Here is a 22,111-nt window from a genome sequence, read left to right as displayed (position 1 = left end):
AATAGTTTGAAACCATAATGGACACGATACTTAAATTCGTTTAATGTTATGGTACCCGTCCTATTACTTCGAATGGTGGCGATAGAATGTTATAGGCGGTCCCCCTGTTCCCTTAACTTATCACTCCTAAAATACCGAATGCGTATCTATTTTATCATAATGATTGGGATACGAGGGTTACCGGTGCCTGGCACGGTCGGCGCTCTCCTCACGCACACATTTACGTCCAGTTATAGCTCCCAAATCCCTCCAAAACATTACATCAATATGTATACAGTTTGATAATCTATCCAATTGATTTGTTGCTATGCAATACTTATCAGAATATTTTTACGTATGTTAACTATGATATCACACTAAGTAGCAGATTACTGGTAACCTGGAAACAATATAAGAAAAATTATTAACATTTCAAATTAAAACACCAGTATGTAAAACTGAGAAACAAAAATATTGTTAGTTAAAAGAATTATTTCTATATAGAGTAGTACACTGCATTTGTGTGGCACTATAGTACTAAATGTAAACACTTAATTGTCCATTTATCTACAATGGGGTAATATTGTGCAGCCATGCATATCACACATAGACAGCAGGTGGCTCCGTCCAACCGTAACACACCTGCATCCCCCACTATTACACTATCACACAGTTGAACAAAAAGACAAGTAAATAACAGCAAAACCATAGTAACAGTTGTTAGATCAATACGATGTGAGGCTGAATGTCAGTGCAAAGTCATAATAATATGTCACTCTTGTGTCCAAGTCACTCTTTTTATTTTAGTGCAATATAACAAATCAATTTGTGTAAAAATGTCCGAGATGGGCTTTGAGAATGTGTTTTACCTTGAGAGTGAGTATTAAGTGGTCGGTGGGAAGGTGGAGGGATGGTGTTGCCAGGATACACTCCCCAGACACGCTCCACGCTGAGCTTGAAACAGATCAATAACATCTCCATCGGCTGGGATGGTGTTATGCAATGTTTTATCAACCCTCTTTCATTTCATTTATTCAATATCTGATTTTATAAATTTGTTTAAAGCAATTGACAATGTTTTAACATTACTTAATATTTCATATTCAGTATATGATAAATTAAATAAAAAATATAATATGTTACTAATTAATGAAACATATTTCAATTATAAATAGTCTGAACTTTTTAATATAGATAATTTTTAGTTTTATTTTATTTGTATGCTCTGTAACTCTACTATATCCAACAGTGCAAGTCCTTTACAATATTGTATTTATAAATAGATCTAACTATTTCATTTTTTTATTTGTTACAAGTAGGTATTGGAATAGAATAAAGCTAGGGGTGATTTGAATTTGGGCAAGATGCCATTTAATTGCAAAATGCAGGTACAAAGCAGTGGATAGGGGTATAAAGCTTCCAATTAATTAAAAAGATTGAGGGGGAACTTCTGACTTAATAGCCAGGATTATAAACTTTTCAAATGATTAAAAATGTTATATTCTAATAAATATATTTTCAATGTTCACAATGCCCCTATATGCTATCAATTATGTTTTTTAATACGGTATTTCTTCATGTCATGTAATGATGGTTATTATTTTATTATAAATTTGCTTTGATTGAATTCAGTTATTGGACTTCAAAATAATACTTATTTATTTTAGCCTATTTTTGAAATGGTATTATTATGATTCTGATTCTAAGAATAAAAAATAAGCCTTTTGTATGATAATTAATTAATTCAATAAATAGATACAACTATTCATTACAAATATAGTAGCATTGGATTTTTTTTTTTTATAGATTTTTGCATTAGTGATCTATAAACAGTGAGGACTTGCAGGATTTTTAGATGCTGCCAAAAGTAAATTGTTTGTACAGATTAATTTTTACTAGATATTATTAGGTTGTGGCATTTTGAATAATGTAGGTTTTTAGGTATTTTTGCTATTTTTCTTATATTGCAGATATGCTAATTATTGTGGTGAGAAGGGCATAAGAAGATTTGCTGGTGTTGCCATATCTTATTATTACCCTACCGTTAAAAAGCAAACACTTTTCAATTTGGTGTTTTAACAAATAGCCTAACTATTTTACAAAGTGTTCCGACAACGACGTACCGCCAAGTTATTCGCGTTTCCGATACGATGCTGTTTAGAAACCGATTAGGGGTATGGGTTTAATATAACTGCCATACCACTAACAGGTAAGGCTGGTACCATCACAGTCTGCATAGTGTGCCATGCCATCTCATGTGCCACCATGAGATTACAGTCAAGGCCTAACTATAGCCTATAAAAAAAAGATGCCAGACGGACTTTCGTTTCATTTGACGCAGAATCCGATTGGTGCAGTGGCCAGCGACCCTGCTTTCTGAGTCCAAGGCTTTGGGTTCGATTTCCAAAACTTGAAAATGTTTGTGTGAACATTGTTGTGAACATCGAGGTTTTCCAGTGTATGTATTTTTCATAAAAATATTCATCAGCTATCTTAGTACCCATAACACAAGCTGCGCTTACTTTGGGTCTAGAAAGCGATCGATTTGTGTATGGTCGTAGTACATTTATTTATTATTTGAGAAAGAAAAAAGACATCCGTATGATGGCGACACCCTTATGAAGCCGATCCCTATATAAACTTAACGACCTTCAGCGGTGCCGCCTTACGATAGCGCCCGCTTTGAACGCAACGCTTGTAGTGCCGCGAAGCTTTTAAGTTAAAATGTGCTAACTTCTACATTTTCAGATTTCGAGTGCGCGGGCGACGAGGTACTGGTGGAGTCGTCTCCGCCGGCCTCGCCCGATATGGCGGCGCGGCTTGCGGCGCCCGCACAGGTTTCCATTTTATACTATTGTCTAGTAGTTCGCAGGAGGTAATTATATATTGGTGGTTGGTGCTGTGTGGTGACGGCTGATCCGGCTGATCAGAATACAGTAGTCATCACCACTCTTCTTCCCGCGGGTGTCGTACAGGCGACTAAGGGTATATAACGGAGAAAGGGCAGCAGCGTTCTCAGTGCTACTACTACCTACCTACTGCGATCAGTTAACCCGCCTGCCCAGCGTGGTGTTAAATGGGCTAATACTCCAGTTGGGAGAGGCCTTTAGTCCAGCAGTGGAGTGTAATAGGCTGTTGATGATGAATTATAGATTTATGGAAGCTGACTGGATTGTAGGTATATGGAAGAGTTCAGCTTCTTAGCTGGGCCGTTTTCACATGAGGGCATATTTGAGCTGAGCTTCCCATCTACGCCTCACAGACACGGCGGCACTTTATAGGAAGTGCACCTTGCATGGCCTGCGATGTGTTTTCCATTTACCAAATGGTCGTTTACCAAATCGTCTATGGTCATTCAATTAATGTATTCAATTATTAGGTTAAAAAAAAAGACCAAGCATATGGCCCAACAACACGGCTAGCATGGGCAGGAGACAATTATCTTCCCGGGGGAAGGATAAAAATATATCTAATGTATCCGCGATTGCCAGAGAGTACCAGGTTCAAATCCTGTAGGTTCCGAAAATTTTTATATGCATTTTAAATTTATAAAGTTGATAATTCCTCCAAGTGTAGGTAAAAACACTAAAAAAAAAAATTGATGTTAAAATCCATGAACCTGGGCCGCTTGCTTTCAGCGACTCGCTTGATGTCGTCTGTCCACCTCGTTGGGGGCCGACCTACGCTGTGTTTACCGGGTGGCCACTCCAGCACCTTAGATCGTCCATCGATTCTCCGAGCTATGTACCCCGCTCATTGACACTTTCCATCCATTCCCATAGCTGAGTTATATCGGTAACTCTAGTTCTTCTACGGATCTCCTCATTTCTGATTTGACAACGTAGAGATACTCCTAGCATAGCTCTCTCCATCGCCAGCTTAGTGACTCCGAGTTTTCCTATGAGGCCCATAGTAAGCAGCTCAACTGCTAAAAGTGAAATAGTTTGGTTTGCGGCAGGGCGCGGGCGCGGGCGGCGCGTCGCCGAACGTACGCGAGCTGATCGTAATCCCGGAGCTGCCCAACACTATCCACTTGCAGCACGCGATACAGCAGGTAACGTTGATTGTGTAACACACAAGAAATTGTGCTATTACGATTGCGTCTCAGTGGTTGACCATCTTTTGTTTGTTTTTTTTCATAAATTTTATAATTTTATTCATTCATATATTATAACAAAAATAACAATACCAATCTATCTATCTATATATATAAAAGAGAAAGTGTAAAACCGATTTCAATGAAACTTTCAGGGAATATCCGGATTGACCTGGATAGTAATCCTGTAAAGTTTTGTGACGATCGGAGCACTCCTATTTTTGAACTGTCAAATACAGCTTTTATTTACTATGATGATATTCTATTGTTGGGTGTACCTACATGGGTGTAGATAATGAAGAGAATAGAAGAGAATGAATACGGAGAGAAATAAATGATTTACTATATTTTGAGACTTAACTTAAAAATGTATTGATGTAAGTTTATTGTTTAAAAAAAACAAAGCAAAATCTAGCCCGGCGAAGCGGGCTGGGTACGCTAGTACATAATAATAAAAGAAAAAAAAGTACGTAAAATAATTAGGTAAGACACAATGTTGTTGTATGTAGTAAATAGTTGCTGCCGCACTAGGGGACTGGTACGTACATTATAGTACCAATGAAAAAAAAAAATTAAAATACTTTTAACGTTTTTCTTAGCCACGTTTTCGCTTAGGATTGCCTAGTGTGACATTGTTACAATACCTACTGGAAAACAGTATTGTCAAAAGATAGCGCTCTTTCGATTTATAACTAAGGTTTGTCTGTCTGTCGGTCTGTCAGTCTGTCGGTCTGTCTATCTGTTTAAGGGGGCTCCCATACAACAGACATGATTTTTTTACCCTTTTTACAGGAACGGAACTATTAGTGCGCGAGCGCATACCGCACTAGGCCGGTTTTTTTTAATAAGGCTCATAGTTTTTAAGTGAAATTTCCTTTGGTGCCGTAGGATATAGAATTAGACTTAAATATCTATCAAACTTTCATCATTTCATGATTTATTTTAAATGAAACTTGCAACATGTAACACCGGGCGGAAATGTGACCTTTTAGATGTGTTTTAGTTAAGTCTTAAAACATTTTAAGAAAGCAAGTACGCATATATGCAATCTTACGGATTCACGCTACCATTTTTTTTTATACTTCTAGGTGTCTAGTACAGTCGTGGAGGTAAATGGTGACAGTTCAGGTCATTCCAGCCCCACGGCAGAAGCTCAGCACACCTACATTGTCACAAGTATGTTACTTTGATAAGCTATAGCACGTATTTTTTTATTTTATTAGTTAGGTAATGTATTTTTAGTTTTCCTAATCCTAAGGTTGCCTGGCAGAGATGGCTACTTAGCGATAAGGCCGCCTTTTGTAACCTGCTTCATTCTTCATGAGATGGTTCTTTTTTTTTTTCTGAGTGGTGTACAAATAAAGAGTATAAATAAAATAAATAAATAAATAAAGTTTTTTGTTTCTGTGAAAGTTGGTACGAGAAAGGTATTCTATATTTAATACACTTCCGTTTAAGTTTACAAATATGTTAAAATATTGTTATTTTATTAGTTTTTTAATAAAATATTTAGATTTTATAATAGTATATGTAGCCTTTACTTGAAATTTCTAAACGCAGGTTTTCATTTTTTATTTGTTATAGTTTAACTAAATATTTGAATTAATTAAATCGTTATTTTAAATGGTTATACACACATAAATCATTAGAATAATCGACACCAACTATTTGTACTCACATTATAACACTGAATAATAATATTTCTAAGAGTATGTATGTGTATATATGAGTATGTGTATATTTATAAATAAATTAATTCTATTGAAATTTATTTCATTTGAGTAAATAATTATAAGAATTTACTGATCTTTATTTATGTGTCAAGTTAAGTATGCAAATTTAATTACAATTTTAGTACACAAATAACTGTTTATGTACCTTAAGTAAAATAAGTCATTTAAAAATAAATTGACAGTTAATGCAAGTAACATCATTCTATTTGACACAACGACGATTACACGAGAAAGATTACACTATTTTGAAAGCAGAAATGTTTATGATTTGTGTAGCACCAATTTGCATCATATTATAATTTATATTATTGTTTACTTTTATCTGATAAAAATAAAAATATATTTTTTTCCTACTCTATATCGCATGTTCGTGTAGCTTTAGTGTTAGTGTTTAGTGTAGTGTTATATTTGCACATTGTTTTTATTTCCGTGGCGTTGCACAGTGGACGAGTCGTGGCCGGATCACGAGCAGCAAATCAAGGTTGAAATCCAGAGTGACCAAGAAAGCAAGTTTTGTTTTTATTTTTTGCACGCTTTTTATGCTTATTATTAGTTTAGTCTTTCACTCATTACTCGTAACCTGTGTTGTTCGTAAAATATAAATTTATTTTATTTTAGAGAATAAACAAATCATAGGTATTGGACAGTTGAAGTTTAACCAAAGATGAATAAATCAAAAAGTTATTAATAAAATGTTACAATAACCTTTTATGCTAAATGCCTTTTAAACCGGGAAGCCAACTGCACATTTGCCAACTGCATATTCGCCAATTGTAGACATAACTCCATTTAAACTGCTGACCATCTTCGCATTCGCTGGCTTTTTTTACTCTGCATAACTGTTCACCGGAGTAGTCGCCGGGGTAATTCAGCAAGTGGTTGTGCTTTAGTGGTCAAAGAAATCGGGAATAATGAAACATAAACCTCGCCTTAAGGTGCGCAGTGTTAGCGCAGATTGCGCTAATAGGACTTCCGCAAATGAAATCCACTCAGATTTGAGAAAAATGGGATTAAATTTGGTAGTGCAAACTAGAACTGTAATATAACTTAACTCGACTACGCAGTCAGTCAACTGCATCCAAAAAGCAATTTTGCAGTTGGTTTATAGTCACATACTCTGCCGTACTAACGCACTCCTTTTCTGGACTGCACTACTTTAAGACCTGTCAATTTAGTAAAAACACTAAACTACCGAACCGATCATCATGAAACTCTGGAAACATATTCTTGGAGGCAATAGAAGTAATATAGGATATTTTTTATTCCAAAATTATGCTCAGTTCCCAACTCCCAACGGGAGAGGCGATGAATAAGTTTGTCAATTTTATTCATATAAAAAATAATAGAAATGTTCTTCGTTAACCTTTAGCATATAAATCAACTAACAATGCGATTTCGAATCGTCCTCTAACGATTACTATTTTTTTTAAGTGATAGGAGCTGAGACTGGTCAGATAGTTCTTTTCAGATATTGTTTATGCGAATAGAAGTTTTTTTTTTATAAGAATACACAACTTAAAAATTTCAGTAAAACTACACCTAAATTTAATGTCCATGTGTCTCAAAAAACAAAAACAAACGCAGACGAAGTCGCGTGCAACAGCTAGTATGTTTATAAATAAATAATAATTAAAATGAATAGTGCATTAAACATCAATTATTTTGAATATTGCTTAGAATTACTGTAGCTCGGATACATTAAAGAGATTGTCGATTATAGACGCTAAAAAAATCACTGAGTACTTTTACACAAGCATGCAAGTTAGCGCTTTATCATAGTGTAATTTTTGGTTTCACTATTTTATTTCCAACCACAGGCACCGACGATCATGCATTGGAGCAAGACTTGAAGCATAATATTAAATCTGAAGCCTAAAATTGCACTGAAAGCAAGTTTTTTTTGTTAATACTGACCTCGCTTCCATACCACACACTAAACTAGAGTTTTTTCATTCAGATAGAAATATAAATGGTAATTTTGATACCATTTTCCATTGTGGTCAGGTGCTTGTGATTACTACATTCGCTAACTTTAAACTAAAGTTACTCGCATTGCATAATTCGCTGTGGTCATAGAAATCTTAATAACATGAAACAAGACTACGTGTTTCCGCTTCACCTTGTCGCCGCGAACGTGACTCGGAGCACTTGTATTTTAACAAAACATTCGTATTAATTAGCGACTTTCTGGTCATTTTTAAACATTGCCTTTTATATTCTAAAACAACTAGTATATGTCGTTGTCAAAAACATAATGTATGACTCCCAACGCGTGTGCGTACGCGCAGTGGTACGGCCGCTGAGAGACGTCGTTTGGCGACAAGTGTTTGTTATACTTAAAGTATTAAAGAGCATTTATAGTATCTTATTATTACCATTTCTATTGCTGTGGTGTGCTATATTTGTTGTGTGTGAACAACACACATGCCCATCAAAACGGCATTCACATTTCGTGTCGGTATAACGAGTATGCCAAATATGTGTGATTTTTGCGAATCATGACTGTATTACACTCAATTATCATGGCCGTGGCTGGTTACCACCCTACAGACAAAGACGTGCCGCTACGCGATTTAGTGTTCCGGTGCGATGTCGCGTAGAAACTGATTAGGGCTATGACTACCATACTCTCTAACAGGTTAGCCAGCTACCATCCTAGACTGCATCATCACTTACCATATTGCAGTCAAGGGCTAACTTATAGTGGGTAAAAAAAAAATGTTTTTATTATTTTTTTAACAATTTAAAATAAACTACATTGAAAAATAACGAAAAGATTGTTTTCATTATAAGAAGGGTAAGAAAAAGTGATTCCGCCATAAGAAAAACTATGACATACTTAACAGCCCATAGTAAACTTATCCAGGTATTCTGTTTTTTATCAAGATCTCACTGTGTCCATCTTAACCTATTAATGTCCTTTCTGGGCACAGGTCTACTATCAGGGGATATTCGGGGGAGTAGAGCATAGGCCGAAAACGTTGCTTCCATGGGGATGGCGCGCATTAAAAATACTATGTGGTGCTAATGATAAGCAGAAACACTCAACAGACAACATCTGTAACTCATCAAAACATTACCGCTTAGTTTTACAGCACTTAGTTTTTTTAGCACAGCCTACTAGTCCTTTTGTCTTGGGGAGACTTCGGCCGTGGCTAGTCACCACGCAATCGGCAAAGACGTGCCGCGAAGCGATTGAGTGTTCGGGTACAATGTCGCGTAGATACCGATTAGAGATATGGTCTAAAACTACTATGGGCTACTGAACTTCCAACAGGTTAGCCCGTCACCATCTTGAACTGCATCATTACTTAGTAGTAGTAAGTAGCTTAGTGGAAAGCTTAAAAAGTCTAACTTAAAAACAACTTAAAAAGTGTTTTATGTAATGAGACGATTCAGTTTAATAATGTTATAATAAAAACCTTACCTTAAATTCTTGCGTTTGCGCATGAGACAGTTTCTTGAAACTTGTAACTTTTATTTTAACACTGTGCACTATTATAAATAAAATAGATCAATTTTATAAAACTCTGATCTTCAAAGAACCATTTGCTTGCGAAACCGTTGATGGACTGTCCAAACAAAAATCAAAGTACCCTCTGACATCCTATAGCTGATTATCTCCCACCTGTGAAACTGATATCGAATTCAATGCACCCTTTATTATTAAATTTCACCTGTCAAAGTAAATTTCGACCTTGTTCTTGAAATCTTAAGGTTCAGAATGATTTTTTTTTAATTGATTTAGGGATGAATTTCAATAAAAAGTCTTAATAACGGATAATTGTGTATGCCCCTTCGGATTATTTACCTGAACGGTTACAATCAATGCAGTTAGATGCGGGGATTGTTAGAATATTGTACAGAATGTTTTTTTTTGCGACAGTGTCATAATATCAATTTAACTATGAAAGCTTTCTTGCTTTGGTTGATAACGCCCCAAGAACGTTAAATATTGTTGAAATTCAATTTATGTTATAAATATCTTGGGTAGTTTTGCAGCGACTCTACACAATTGCAGCAGTTTTTAAAGTCTTACAGTATCCGACAGTTCTGAATCAGATGATAATAATAATTTCATACTTTTTTTTGAAGTTATACTTCTTTTGGTGCATTAGAGAAAAATTTTGAGAGTAAATTTTTAAATGCGCGCGCACACCGTCACATAAAAACCGACACCCTGAAATTAGCTGTAAGGTTTGACAGTGTACACTTTCAATTGTCAAAGTCTGAGGGCTCGTTCCGGTGATTTAATTTATTCAATTGTACAAAAATTCGATAATGAGTCTATTAGTATTCCAAATTTAATTATGTAGAAATCAAAACTAAATTTTTGTGATATTTAAATAAAATTTATTTAACTAGATAATGCGTTATAATAAAACTTTCAATGTATTAAATTTTTTTTTTTTCTATTGTTAGTGTCGTTCTTTCTAAAATATTATACTTAAGGCGAAAGATATATATTTTTTTAAATATTTATCTTGTGACGCCAAAGAAGTGTAACTTCGAACGCGTGTACACACACGTATTTTTTTGTGTTTGCATTTGCATTTATTATTTGAAAAGAATACATTATATTGCAAATTTTGGTCAAGCGTGTATATATATTGCATGTAATGTGTGTAAGCGTGTATATACAAGCCTGCATATTACAAAAAAAAGCGAGTAAGTAACATTTTTGGGTCAATTTAATTTATATGGAGACAAATGATTTGGATTGATTAAGTTAGCCTTTCTTAACAAAAACTTTTAGGCACAAGCTGCATATATGTAATTATTATAATCAACCACTACCTTGTCAAAAGAACGACATGTAGTAATTGTACGTATGGTAGTTGGCATTTATTTGTTTTTGAAGTTAAAATAAGTATTAAACCACTATAATACTATATTTTTCATAAATAAGACTACAAATATGATTGATTACTTGTATTACCTTCGTTCTAGTTGTCACTTTGCCTTTTTAATCAAATTATTGGTAGGTATTTATGTTCTTCTTTCAACCAAAAAATAAATAACCGTCGCGAGGTGAAGGTATATCGGAATGCGGTGTCTCCAACTCCTCCCGTCCTTTCTGATAATAATATCATCTACTGCGATCACAAGTGGCGTGCACTTCATACATGCTCAAAAGCACTGCCTACCGTAAAATTTATATTAAACTTGTATAGGACGAGGATTAACGCTATTACCCTGGTAAGAAACCCATTGCACGCCACTGGCGATCACTAACCTGTCTGCCCAGCTCATGTATGATATATTCAAGTGACACTGTGAGATGCTGATAATAAAAATAATACCCGGTCGTCATTGTTTCGGGTTTCTTCTACAATAAGATTTTTTGAGCTGATACAGTCGCTGGTCTATGGTGCTAAGTCCATTCGTGCCTATTTATCAAGTTGGCTATAATTTTTTTTATCATTCTTAATTTTTTACGAAAGGGGGTTTTGTATCAAACAGAGCTACATTCAGCTTGTGTTTCATAAAAATCAACATCGCTAAACAAACAAACGTTTTGTCATTATGTACCTACTACCTATATACTATTTAGTGGGAATAATAATTCAATTATATATATATATCAAAATTCAAATTCAAAATTCAAATTCAAAATTCAAATTCAAAATTCATTTATTTCAAGTAGGCCCAATATAAGCACTTTTGAAACGTCAAGTCTGTCTGTTTGTAGTGATTCTACCACCGGTTCGGAAGGCAAATTCTACCGAGAAGAAGCCGGCAAGAAACTCAGCAGTTGCTCTTTTCCAACATCAACAATTTACATTTTGCATTTTAACATTCATTTTTCTATCTTGTGAGAGCTGAAAGCGGAGCCGGATGCTTCCAAGCAACCTTGTCATTAAAAAATTCATCAATTGTATAGTAACCTCGCTGTAATAAATGTATTTAACAAATTCTTTAAACTTGTGCATTGGCAGGTCCAAAATCACCTTAGGAATCATATTATAAAAGCGTATACTCAATCCCACAAATGATCCCTGTACCTTACGCAGACGATATGCAGATGACACTAATTTATGACCATTTCTTGTAAGTCGACTGTTTATGTCCACTTTTTGTTTATAAAGACTAATATGTTGTCTTGTATATTATACCATAAAAGGTGCAAATATCTATCTGTCTGTCTGTCTGCAAAGCTTATGGGCAAACCCATCTGGGGCCTTCGTCAAGCACACTGGAATGTTATAGGTTATTGATGATAAAAAATAAAAGTTGTCAAATGATTGTATTCTTGTATCTCCTTTAGTTTAAGTTATCCTCACGCCCGAACAAATGAAACACCCTGTATAAGTGGTATATTACACCTGCTTGGTTACCTTTGATGTGACGCGTGCCACGGAGCCCTCTGTGTCTGCGTCCATTTTGCACGGGATTTAGTATGTGCTGAACAATAGCGTTGTATGTATGAAAGGTATCGAGTATAACAGGTCTATTTATGTCTTTGAAGTACTTGGGAACAATTACATCACTCTCTATCAAATATAATGATACGAATCTTAACATAACGAGCAAAATAAATTTGAGAGGATATTATATATACTTTTTGTGAGATTTAAACAATTTATCTAAGATAGATTTATATGCAAATATAAACTCGATGATACAATTTTTAGCAATAGAAGCGATAAGACCAAATTAAAAAAAAGAAATTACACTGATTTCTTAATTTTTTTTATGTGGTGTAAGTACTTTTTGTGTTGTGCGATAAAGTATATTCATTCATTCGTTCATAAGTACATGCGTCAAGTGACCCTGTGAGATGGTTATAATAAAAATGATACCCGGCCGTCATTGTTTCGGGTTTCTTCTAGAATAAGATTGTTTGAGCTGATACATTCTCTATAATTCTAGGTGTATTCGTGCCTATTTATCAAGTTGGCTAAGATTTTTACTATCATTCTTAATTTTTTACGGAAGGAAATTTATATCAAACATTCAGCTACTAGCTGCTTTCATAAAAAACAACGCGTTAAAGAAACAAACGTTTTGTCAATATGTATGTATAATATTATATAATTATTCAGGGGGAATAATAAGTAAATTATATATATCTTATACATTATAACATAATGGGTGCAAAGGTGGTAGGTTCAGGTGGGGTGTGGCGCCTTGATCTCATCCCGCGATAGAGCGAGATGCAGCATCACTGTAGACTTGTGACGTAGTGATAGCAGAGCGATTCTTTTACAGCTTAATTAAAAAAAGTTTGGTATTTAAAAAAATTTTAATACTAATAAATCGTAAAAATAATCATTATTACTAGTTAATAGTTTCACTACTGATTTGAATGCAGTGCTGCTCATATTAAGTTTTTTTTACTTGATTGCACTAAAAGAAAAATGTAATATTAATAAATCGTAAAAAGAATCATTATTACTTGTTAATAGTTTCTATACTGAGTTTGAATTCAGCGCTGCTCATAAGATTTTTTTCTAAATATTTTATTGCACTAAAAGTTAGTCTTTTACTGCTATCTCACCTGTTGGTAAGTGTTGATACAGTCTAAGATGGTAACGGGCTAACCTGTTACGCTAGGTTTGGTTTGTTGGTAGGGTGGTAACTTGCCACTGCCGAAGCTTCCTACCATAACAGAGAAAAATCAGAATCTGCTTGGTCCGTCAGTAATTCTAAAAAAAAAAACTATATCCAATCCATATTAAACATGCTTTATTTGTTTGTCAACCGTGTTCGGCTCAAACACTGCACCGATCTTAACGTAGTTATCAGGAACATGTGTAGCTTCCTTTAGATGGAGATTTTGTATCGACGGAAAATTAACGGGTCTCCCGGGATTTTTTAAACACCGAAACTATCTCGTACGTAGTGGCGGGCACTCCCTAGTACTTTATGTATCACTAGGAGTCAGGAGTCATGACACGAACTAAATATGACATGATAAAAAATACAATATTGCGAATTTTCTCCAGAAAATATCAGTTTATTTAACATACATTTATTACATCGCGGTGCCTTGGTTAGCACGCTATTATGTATACGTCTAGTACTTATATTCGGTAATATGGCGTGGCGAAGCGTCGCCACGCCCTGTATTGCCGCGCCAACGATAAGGTTTACCCTCCGCCTATAGATCTTTCACATAAAAAAAACAGTTTTCGCGATTTCAAGAATTTTCGTGTGTGAAATACAATTTGAATCAGTACTAACCATTTTTGCGCAGGTCAGCTATAATATTATTAAATGAATAAATTTCCACACGCTACGGTTTTGTGCCGCAAAAAAGACCTTAAACAAGTAGTGGACGGCCTTTGGTTACTCGGTCCTTAGGTACTTTAGGTTTACTGTTATCTTTTCTGCGATCGCAAACCTCTTTTGGTTAATTTACCAAAAAGTCAAAAACGAGAGCTAGCTCAAGCTATAATCTATATAGGTTAGTAGCGACACTGTGACGCGGCATTAAAGCGATAGTGAGAGCAGTCGTCCGTCTCGCTTCGACCCACCGTCGCCATCTCCTCGTCAAGGCTACCGGGCGAGGAGGCCAGTCTCCGTGGTTCTGCTGAGTTGCCCGGGAGACGTGCTCTAGCATGGAGGTGCCTCGATACCGCGCGTACTGCCCTTGTGAGTCGGGCTGGAGACATACCTGTAACACGCGTCGCCGCCGTTCGACTTGTCTCCTACAAAATACTGCCATTCGATTCAATCAAACACGCGTTCGGTCGGGTCGCGTGTTGTTAATATGTTTCCGGCCTTACATACGCGAGCGAATCTGATACTATTGCCACCTTGCCTTTGCTATTTCAACACCTTCGATCAGTATTTGAAGTGATGTCGTAGGAAGTATTACGTGCTGTTTTAAATCGAACTTAACTTAATTTGTATACAAGCAGTATACAATTTACTAAATATTTTCTAGTGCTTTTTATAATGCGCCATTTCATAATATCGAAAGAATTATGTATTTTATTGTCACTTATATTTTAAAGCTTATCTTTTTATAAAACAATATGCCAATACCAACTTCAGGTACCTAATTTTAACTTATCGCATCCGCTATGCTTTTATCACACACCCATGCCCACAATTATTATGCCAAAAACCTATCATTTAATATCTTCTTACTGTTTTGGCTATATTCAGGTAGGGTTGACTTGAAGCTAAAGTGTGCATTACTAACATATTTTCTAGTAGCTATTAAATTAAAGGTAAATCTTTAATTAAAGCATACCTCTTCTATAAGGATTTATTTTTATTTACTAACATATTTCCTTCTAATTCCTTAACTATAATATATATTAATAACTACTAATTCCTTAAATATTTAGGTACTACAGTTATCAAATGACAACTTTATGATATAAACAGATGTATTTTATTATGATTTAACGTTAAAGTACAGTGCACAAAAGGTGGTGAATGTAATTGTAAAATAGTGATATTGAAAAAGAGCAAGTGCTGCGTTTCTTCTTGGTAGAATCTGTTTTGAGAACTGGTGGCACAACTTTGATTCAAATAGACAGACGACGAATCCTTTATAGTAGGCTAATATAAACGAATTTGAAATTGTAGTATTACATTGCACCATTTGCATCCCATAAAATTGCAACTTAGATTAGGTTCTTATTATGCATTGAATAAGATTGAATTTAATTATACATTTTCGATTCGCTTCACTTACAAAATCAATATTAAAATTCTAAACCTGCAACTGCGCGACCTTTATTTCATCATCATCATATCAACCCTTTATCGTCCCACGACAGAACTCGTGTCTCCCACAATGAGAAGGGTTTAGACCACCACGCTGGCCCAATCCGGACCTTTATTTGATAAAATATAATAAATTAATTTACTTTGTTAGATAAAAACATATTTCGCTTCTATATTTTGTTTTTAATTACTTTTCTAAAAGCATTGTTTAAAATTTTCCATTAAACATGTGGTCTATAAAAACAAACTTCAGCCAAATCGAGTCTATTAATTACTAAATAACGACTAATCGATATGAGGCGATATCTTCCTTTAGAATTTTGTTTATTATCGCACATATTATTATTAAGAAAGACAAATTTTCATATATCAATAGTATGACTAGGTGTTCTTGTTAAGAATTTTTGCAAATAACATATTCATAAGTAGCTGTCGATTTCAAGATGAATTGATTTTACCAGATCTCCACGATTAGAGGTTTTTTTTGCATCCATCAAAAACATAATTTCTAGTAGTTATAACTTAATATTAATCTATATAAGCAAACCTTTTTGATAGGATTTTTTTCATTTACTATAATATTTCCTACTAATAAACTAAAAACGCGAATCGCTTAAAGCAAATCTCTTTCATCAGGAGTTTTATTTACTAATTTATTTTCTACCAGTTATCAAATAACGACTTTATGATATAAGTTGATATCTCTTATTATGACTTAAAATTAATAGTTTATGCTTTCCGAAGAGCTTTTAAAATGATTGGTGTTTTTTATTTACTAACAAAAATCCTAAGAATTATTATCAAATAACTAATAGATTGAAGTAAATCTTTTTCATCGAGCTTTTTTATTTACTAATTTATTTTCTAACAGTTATCAATCATGTATCACGATTTCATGATATAAACTCATCGCTGTGATTAAGGTTTAATATTAATAAAGTGTATTTTTTCCACAGGCGAGGGCGGCACTGGAGTCAACTATCATGTCCAGTATGTGGACCCGCAGGATATTTATACACAGTCCGGCCATCAGGGGCATTTGTGAGTTAACAATAATAATATAACAAATTATGTGATACCTACAGCTACATATGCCCGTTTACACAAAACCTAGGTATACAACTTGTAAATGAAATCCGAAATAATAGTTCAGAGGCTTTAGTTATATAGAAACGCTAATCGTTTTTGAGTGAACCATTGCCATTGTTTTTACTGAAAGAAATCAGATACAGCCCTAACACAACATGCAAATTTAAAGTCATGTGCCTTCTGTTAGTTTATTAGGTACGCGTCGCGTAGCGTAGGTACTATGCGCGTGTCGGTCTTTTATCTTTAATAGGGTAGTCATAAGTAAAGGTTTTTGAATTGATTTGTATGGAAAAAAATGCTTCTTTTGATTTAATATGTTAACAGGTTGATTCCTTATGAAATATACTTATGCATCCTTAAACATCATTTCGTAATTCGGTTCGGCTCGATCGATTGTCATGAAATTAAGAATGCAGGTGGTTTCGGGGGAGACAAATCGATCAACGGTTTAATTTGTTTAGAATCGTCGTTTTATTCGTGCTTTAAGGCAATAAAAACTGCTATAATATCATAAAAATACGATGGTAAATTTCGCCACCATCTAAAATTTTATAATAGCTTAGGTGGGGAAAGCGGGCGCTCCTGAAATATAAGAGCCCGGTTCGAGTCCTAATGTTATCAATCTTTTGCACGGATTTTTTTTTATTGTTTTACCAAAACAAAATACCGAGTAAAGCTCTGTCATTTTTGCATTGCGTAATGACGCGCGCCGCAGGGACCCGCTAATCATCGTCGTTTAATTAAATATACAACACCAATTATCCTCTATGTAGTGTACGGGCGATTAGAGCAGTTTGCAGCGACCCTGCTATCTGAGTCCAAGGCCGTGGGTTCGATTCCCACTTCTGAAGAATGTTTGTGTGATGAGCATGAATGTTTTTCAGTGTCTGGGTTTTTATATGTGTACGCGTGCTCATGGCTCGAAGTGTCGACAGGAGTGTCGCTCCCGCGGACAAGCTTTTGCTCGGATTTTTTTTTATTGTTTTACCAAAATAAAATACCGAGTAAAGCTCGGTCATGGTTGCATTGCGTAATGACGCGCGCCGCAGGGACCCGCTACGCTCGTACCCCGTGTACGGCGTGGCGAACGTGGGAGCGGTCACCGAGGGCACCGCCGTCACCGCGGTCACGGCGGTCACGGGCGCGCCCGACGCCGCCGAGTGGACGGCCGAGTTCACGTTCAACCCGACCACGGAGCAGCCCACGTCGCCCGCGCCCGTCGCCCGCATGCCGCCCGCCACCGTGCAGTGGCTGCTGGACCACTACGAGACCGCTGAAGGTGAGTGCAGGCGCAACCGGCCCAACCAGGGAGCACTTTGACGGCCGAGTGGCGCAGTGGGCAGCGACCCTGCTTTCTGAGTTGGACTCAGAAAGCAGGGTCGGTCGTGGTTTCGATTCCCACAACTGGAAATTGTTTGTGCGATGAACATGAATGTTTTTCAGTGTCTGGGTGTTTATATGTATATTATAAGTATTTATGTGTATTATATTCATAAAAAAATATTCATCAGCTATCTTAGTACCCTTAACACAAGCTACGCTTACTTTGTGGCTAGATGGCGATGTGGCTAGATGGCGATGTGTGTATTGTCGTAGTATATTTAGTATATACTTACCACGGGCAAGGCTATGCCTAAGTAAGTAACGCCTGACCAAAGAAGATGGATAGGCATGGAGTCCTTTCACCAATCGATTTTCCCTAGGCAGCTCATATACCTAGCCTAAGATTCTTGCCAGAAGGTGTGGTATTTTGTTTTTGTTTTAAGGTTATTAGAAAAATGGCCGGATTGAATTAATTTTAATACCAGCTGTTGCCCGCGGCTTCTTACGCGGGGTTTTGGTTTTTCATGAATAATGCGGAAACCTTACATTTTCCCAGAATTAAAATAAGAAGTCTATGTGTTAATCCAAATACTGCATAATCTATCTCTATTCCATAATTATGTCAATTTGGTTCAGTCGTTTTTGTGTGAAAGGACTCTCAGGCATGCAAGTTTCCTGACGATGTTCTCGTTTACCGTTGAAGCTAGTGATAATTTAATTAAATATTAATAAAAGATGTACTTTTTAATAATTGTAAAATCATGTTGAGATAATCATCATCGTTTAATTAAATATCCAACACCAATTATGAATTTTAAGGTCTTAGTAATAAGGCCATATGTATGTACACTTGACGGCCGATTAGAACAGTTTGCAGTGACCCTGCAAATCGCGTATCTGACTCCAAGGCCGTGGGTTCGATTCCCACTTCTGAGGAATGTTTGTGTGATGAGCATGAATGTTTTTCAGTGTCTGGGTGTTTATATGTATATTCTAAATAGTATTAATATAAATAAATTAATATAAATTTAGGTATATTATTCATAAAATATTCATCAGTCATAACACAGGCTACGCTTACTTTGGGGCTAGATTATTTATTTAATTAATACTTTAATCGAGTGTCGCTGCGACGCCGCCGCGGCCGCGTGCTCACGGCTCGAAGTGTCGACAGGAGTGTCGCTCCCGCGGTCCACGCTGTACACGCACTACCTGCGCCACTGCTCCGCGCACCGGCTCGAGCCCGTCAACGCCGCGTCGTTCGGCAAGCTCATCCGCTCCGTGTTCGTGGGGCTGCGCACGCGCCGCCTCGGCACGCGCGGCAACTCCAAGTACCACTATTACGGCATCCGCGCCAAGCCGTCGGCCGGCGACATCGACCTCGACATCGAGGTGCCCAAGTGCGACCTCGAGGAAACTCAAGTGAGAGTTTATTTTATTTATTTAAACATCTTTATTGCGTAGTAAAAGAGAAATTACAAATATACTTAAAAAAATTAAAAGCAAAAGGCGACCTTATCACTAAAAGTGATCTCTGCTAGGTAACCTTAACTATAGTACACAGTAATACATGAGAGACGGGAAATCTCAATTACAATAAACAATACATAAATTTACACACTTTTATTGTTATTCTTCATTTTATTATGCTATCTTTTTTATTATTCATTAAATATATATTTTTGAAATTATTATCAATTTTTAATTATATACAAAAACCACTATCAAAAATTTTTAAAAATCAACTCTCCCGCTTGCGAGGCTTTTGAGTCCCAAGCAGCCGGTGGTCAGGGCTCCAGAGTGGACAACCTCCTCACAATACGCGTCGTTTCAAGGACTACTGCCTATAACCGAGCGAGAGCTTGATATAAATTTTTCATGAGAAGAAACTTTGTGATTTTTTTAATCATATAGGTTTTGTGATTTTGTGCTATTTTTTTCATTTCTAATTAAATGTAAAAAAATGATAACTATTTTATTGTGTTAAACAATAGAACCACATGCCAGCAAAGTTAGGTATTCCACTCATCATGTAAACCCATTACTGTTCTACTACAGGGCACGGGTCTCATCCCACAATGAGAAGTGTTTAGGCCGTAGTCTACTGAGACTGGCTTGAGAACTATATGGAGAACTCTCAGGAATGCAGGTTACCTCACTAATCGTTAAAGCAAGTGATATTTGAATTGCTTTGATTCTATTATTTGCAATTATTTGCCAGGAGCCGCGCGACAGGGATCCCGAACCGACTCCGGTGGGAGTGAGTGGCGTCGCTCACCGCCAATACCTGGGCTCCGTCAGCGCGCCCGAGCCGCCCGAACTCATAGTGGAGGATCTGCCCGAAGATATACCGCTTGAGGCCTTGCAACTGTTCAGAGATCAGCATCGGTGAGAACAGCTTTTAATAGATCCTGCAGTGACCTCCCGGGCTTTATTACGAGACACATTATTCGGGGACAATCAATTGAAAAACTTCGGTACTTTAAGTTTATATTACTTGACAGTAAGTTTGACGGCCGATTGGCGTAGTTTGCAGCGACCCTGCTTTCTGAGCCCAAGGCCGTGGGTTCGATTCCCACTACTGGAAAATGTTTGTGTGATGAGCATGAATGTATTTCAGTGTTTGGGTGTTTATATGTATATTTTAAGTATTTATGTAAATTGTTCATAAAAATATTCATCAGTCATCTTAGTACCCATAATACAAGTTACGCTTACTTTGGGGCTAGATGGCGGTGTGTGTATTGTCGTAGTATATTTATTTATTTATTTACAGTACATTTTTACATCACCGTCTACTCATTATTATTTATAAGTAATACTAGGCATGCCCGGCTTTAGCTGGACCTGGGGTGAAAGGGCATATTAACAACTGCTGTCAGTCATAAGTGATAAAGTTAGATTGTCGGAGTTAATTCTACACGACGTACATAGGTTACACGTCGTAGGTACGACCAAAAGCTGCCATCATTCCGACAATTGACTACTCCCTCTGGTCTTCCCCAAGCCGACCTAACAAGAGAGCGGTCAGTTGCGAAGACTGTCGCTGCCGGATCGCCTTATGTATGCGTCCGAAGCCCGCTCCGTTTTACTGCGTGCTGCAAGTCACGTAGGCCACTGTGACGCCACGGCGATTGCTCTTCAAGGTGAGAGGGTACCGCTGCAAGCTAACTTCTGCGATGACATGAAGTGTGAATTGGACTATACCTGCAGACTATACCGGCAGTGGCGTGCACAGGGTCTTCACCTGCAGGGCTAGCACTGGCAGGAGATAAAAATTATATCCCCCGATGATACCCCCCTAACAAGGCATATAATTAACGTGTCCACCTCCTAAAGCCCGGAAACATTGAATAATAGAAGTTTACCTAATATATTATTTCGATTTGTGCTCTAAGATTTGATAAAGCTGTGGGAGAAGATAATTTTTTATCCTTTCCCCGGGTATATAATTGTCTCCTGCCCATGCTAGCCGTGCAGGGTATGCATAAAGCAGGAACATGGCATAAAATGGAAGAGAAAAAAATAAGTTATTTAAAATAATTTGGGTAGGCAGTGCATTTGAGCATATATGAAGTGCAGGCCACTGCAGACTGGCGATGTCCACTGCAACTCGAACCCCTCTCGCCGACAGCCAGCACGGCATCGAGTTCCTGGAAGCGGTGGCGGCGTTGGACATAGGCGCGGTGGAGCGTTGCCGGCGCGCGTTCTGGCGGCGCGTGGGCCGAGCGGGCGCGCGCCTGGCCACGCGGCGCGACGTGTGCACGTGGCTGCGCCGCGCCGAGATGCGCCTGCACCAGCGCGCCGTCGACCTGCTGCTGCCCGACGTGCTGCGGCCCATCCCGTCGCAGCTCACGCAGGTGCGCGACACTGTACAAACAATTGTTTGAAACTGCACAAACAATTGTTTGAAACTGTACAAACAATTGTGTTAAACTGTAAAACACTGTGTTTTAACAATAAGTCATTGTAAAGTCAACATCTCCTGAGGATGTTCCGGTTTCGGAGCGAAACGTGCGTAGAAGGCACGTTGCCAAAGATCTGCCCGGTGTGGAGTATAAGGATTGAAGAAATTATAAATTACACCGTACAGATTCTCCTGCTTTTCGCGGAGTATAAAAAAAAATAAAAATAATAAAATCATTTTATTTCAGGTCGGGGACCATATACAAAATTGAGAGGTTAACACAAAATAAATATAAAA

At 36.9% G+C, this 22,111-nt stretch overlaps 1 protein-coding gene across 2 annotated transcripts in view; it reads left to right on the top strand.

The window, feature by feature from the left end:
• Window positions 1-22,111, top strand: part of LOC120625637 (transcription factor RFX3) — a 32,008-nt gene that overhangs the window by 243 nt on the left and 9,654 nt on the right. The window contains exons 2-10 of one of the 2 annotated variants that reach the window (XM_039892723.1): window positions 2,728-2,816; window positions 3,938-4,033; window positions 5,164-5,251; window positions 6,252-6,314; window positions 16,452-16,536; window positions 17,634-17,863; window positions 19,082-19,329; window positions 20,129-20,295; window positions 21,542-21,767. In XM_039892723.1, coding sequence (XP_039748657.1) covers window positions 2,787-2,816; window positions 3,938-4,033; window positions 5,164-5,251; window positions 6,252-6,314; window positions 16,452-16,536; window positions 17,634-17,863; window positions 19,082-19,329; window positions 20,129-20,295; window positions 21,542-21,767 — 1,233 coding nt within the window. In that variant the 5' untranslated portion in view covers window positions 2,728-2,786. The remainder of the gene's footprint in view (window positions 1-2,727; window positions 2,817-3,937; window positions 4,034-5,163; window positions 5,252-6,251; window positions 6,315-16,451; window positions 16,537-17,633; window positions 17,864-19,081; window positions 19,330-20,128; window positions 20,296-21,541; window positions 21,768-22,111) is intronic. The other variant, XM_039892724.1, reaches the window with a different exon arrangement.

This window comes from Pararge aegeria, chromosome 8, assembly GCF_905163445.1.
Source record: "Pararge aegeria chromosome 8, ilParAegt1.1, whole genome shotgun sequence".
Taxonomy (NCBI): domain Eukaryota; kingdom Metazoa; phylum Arthropoda; class Insecta; order Lepidoptera; family Nymphalidae; genus Pararge; species Pararge aegeria.
The sequence above is the reverse complement of the archived record's forward strand: the minus strand, read 5'-3'. Positions and strand labels throughout refer to the sequence as shown.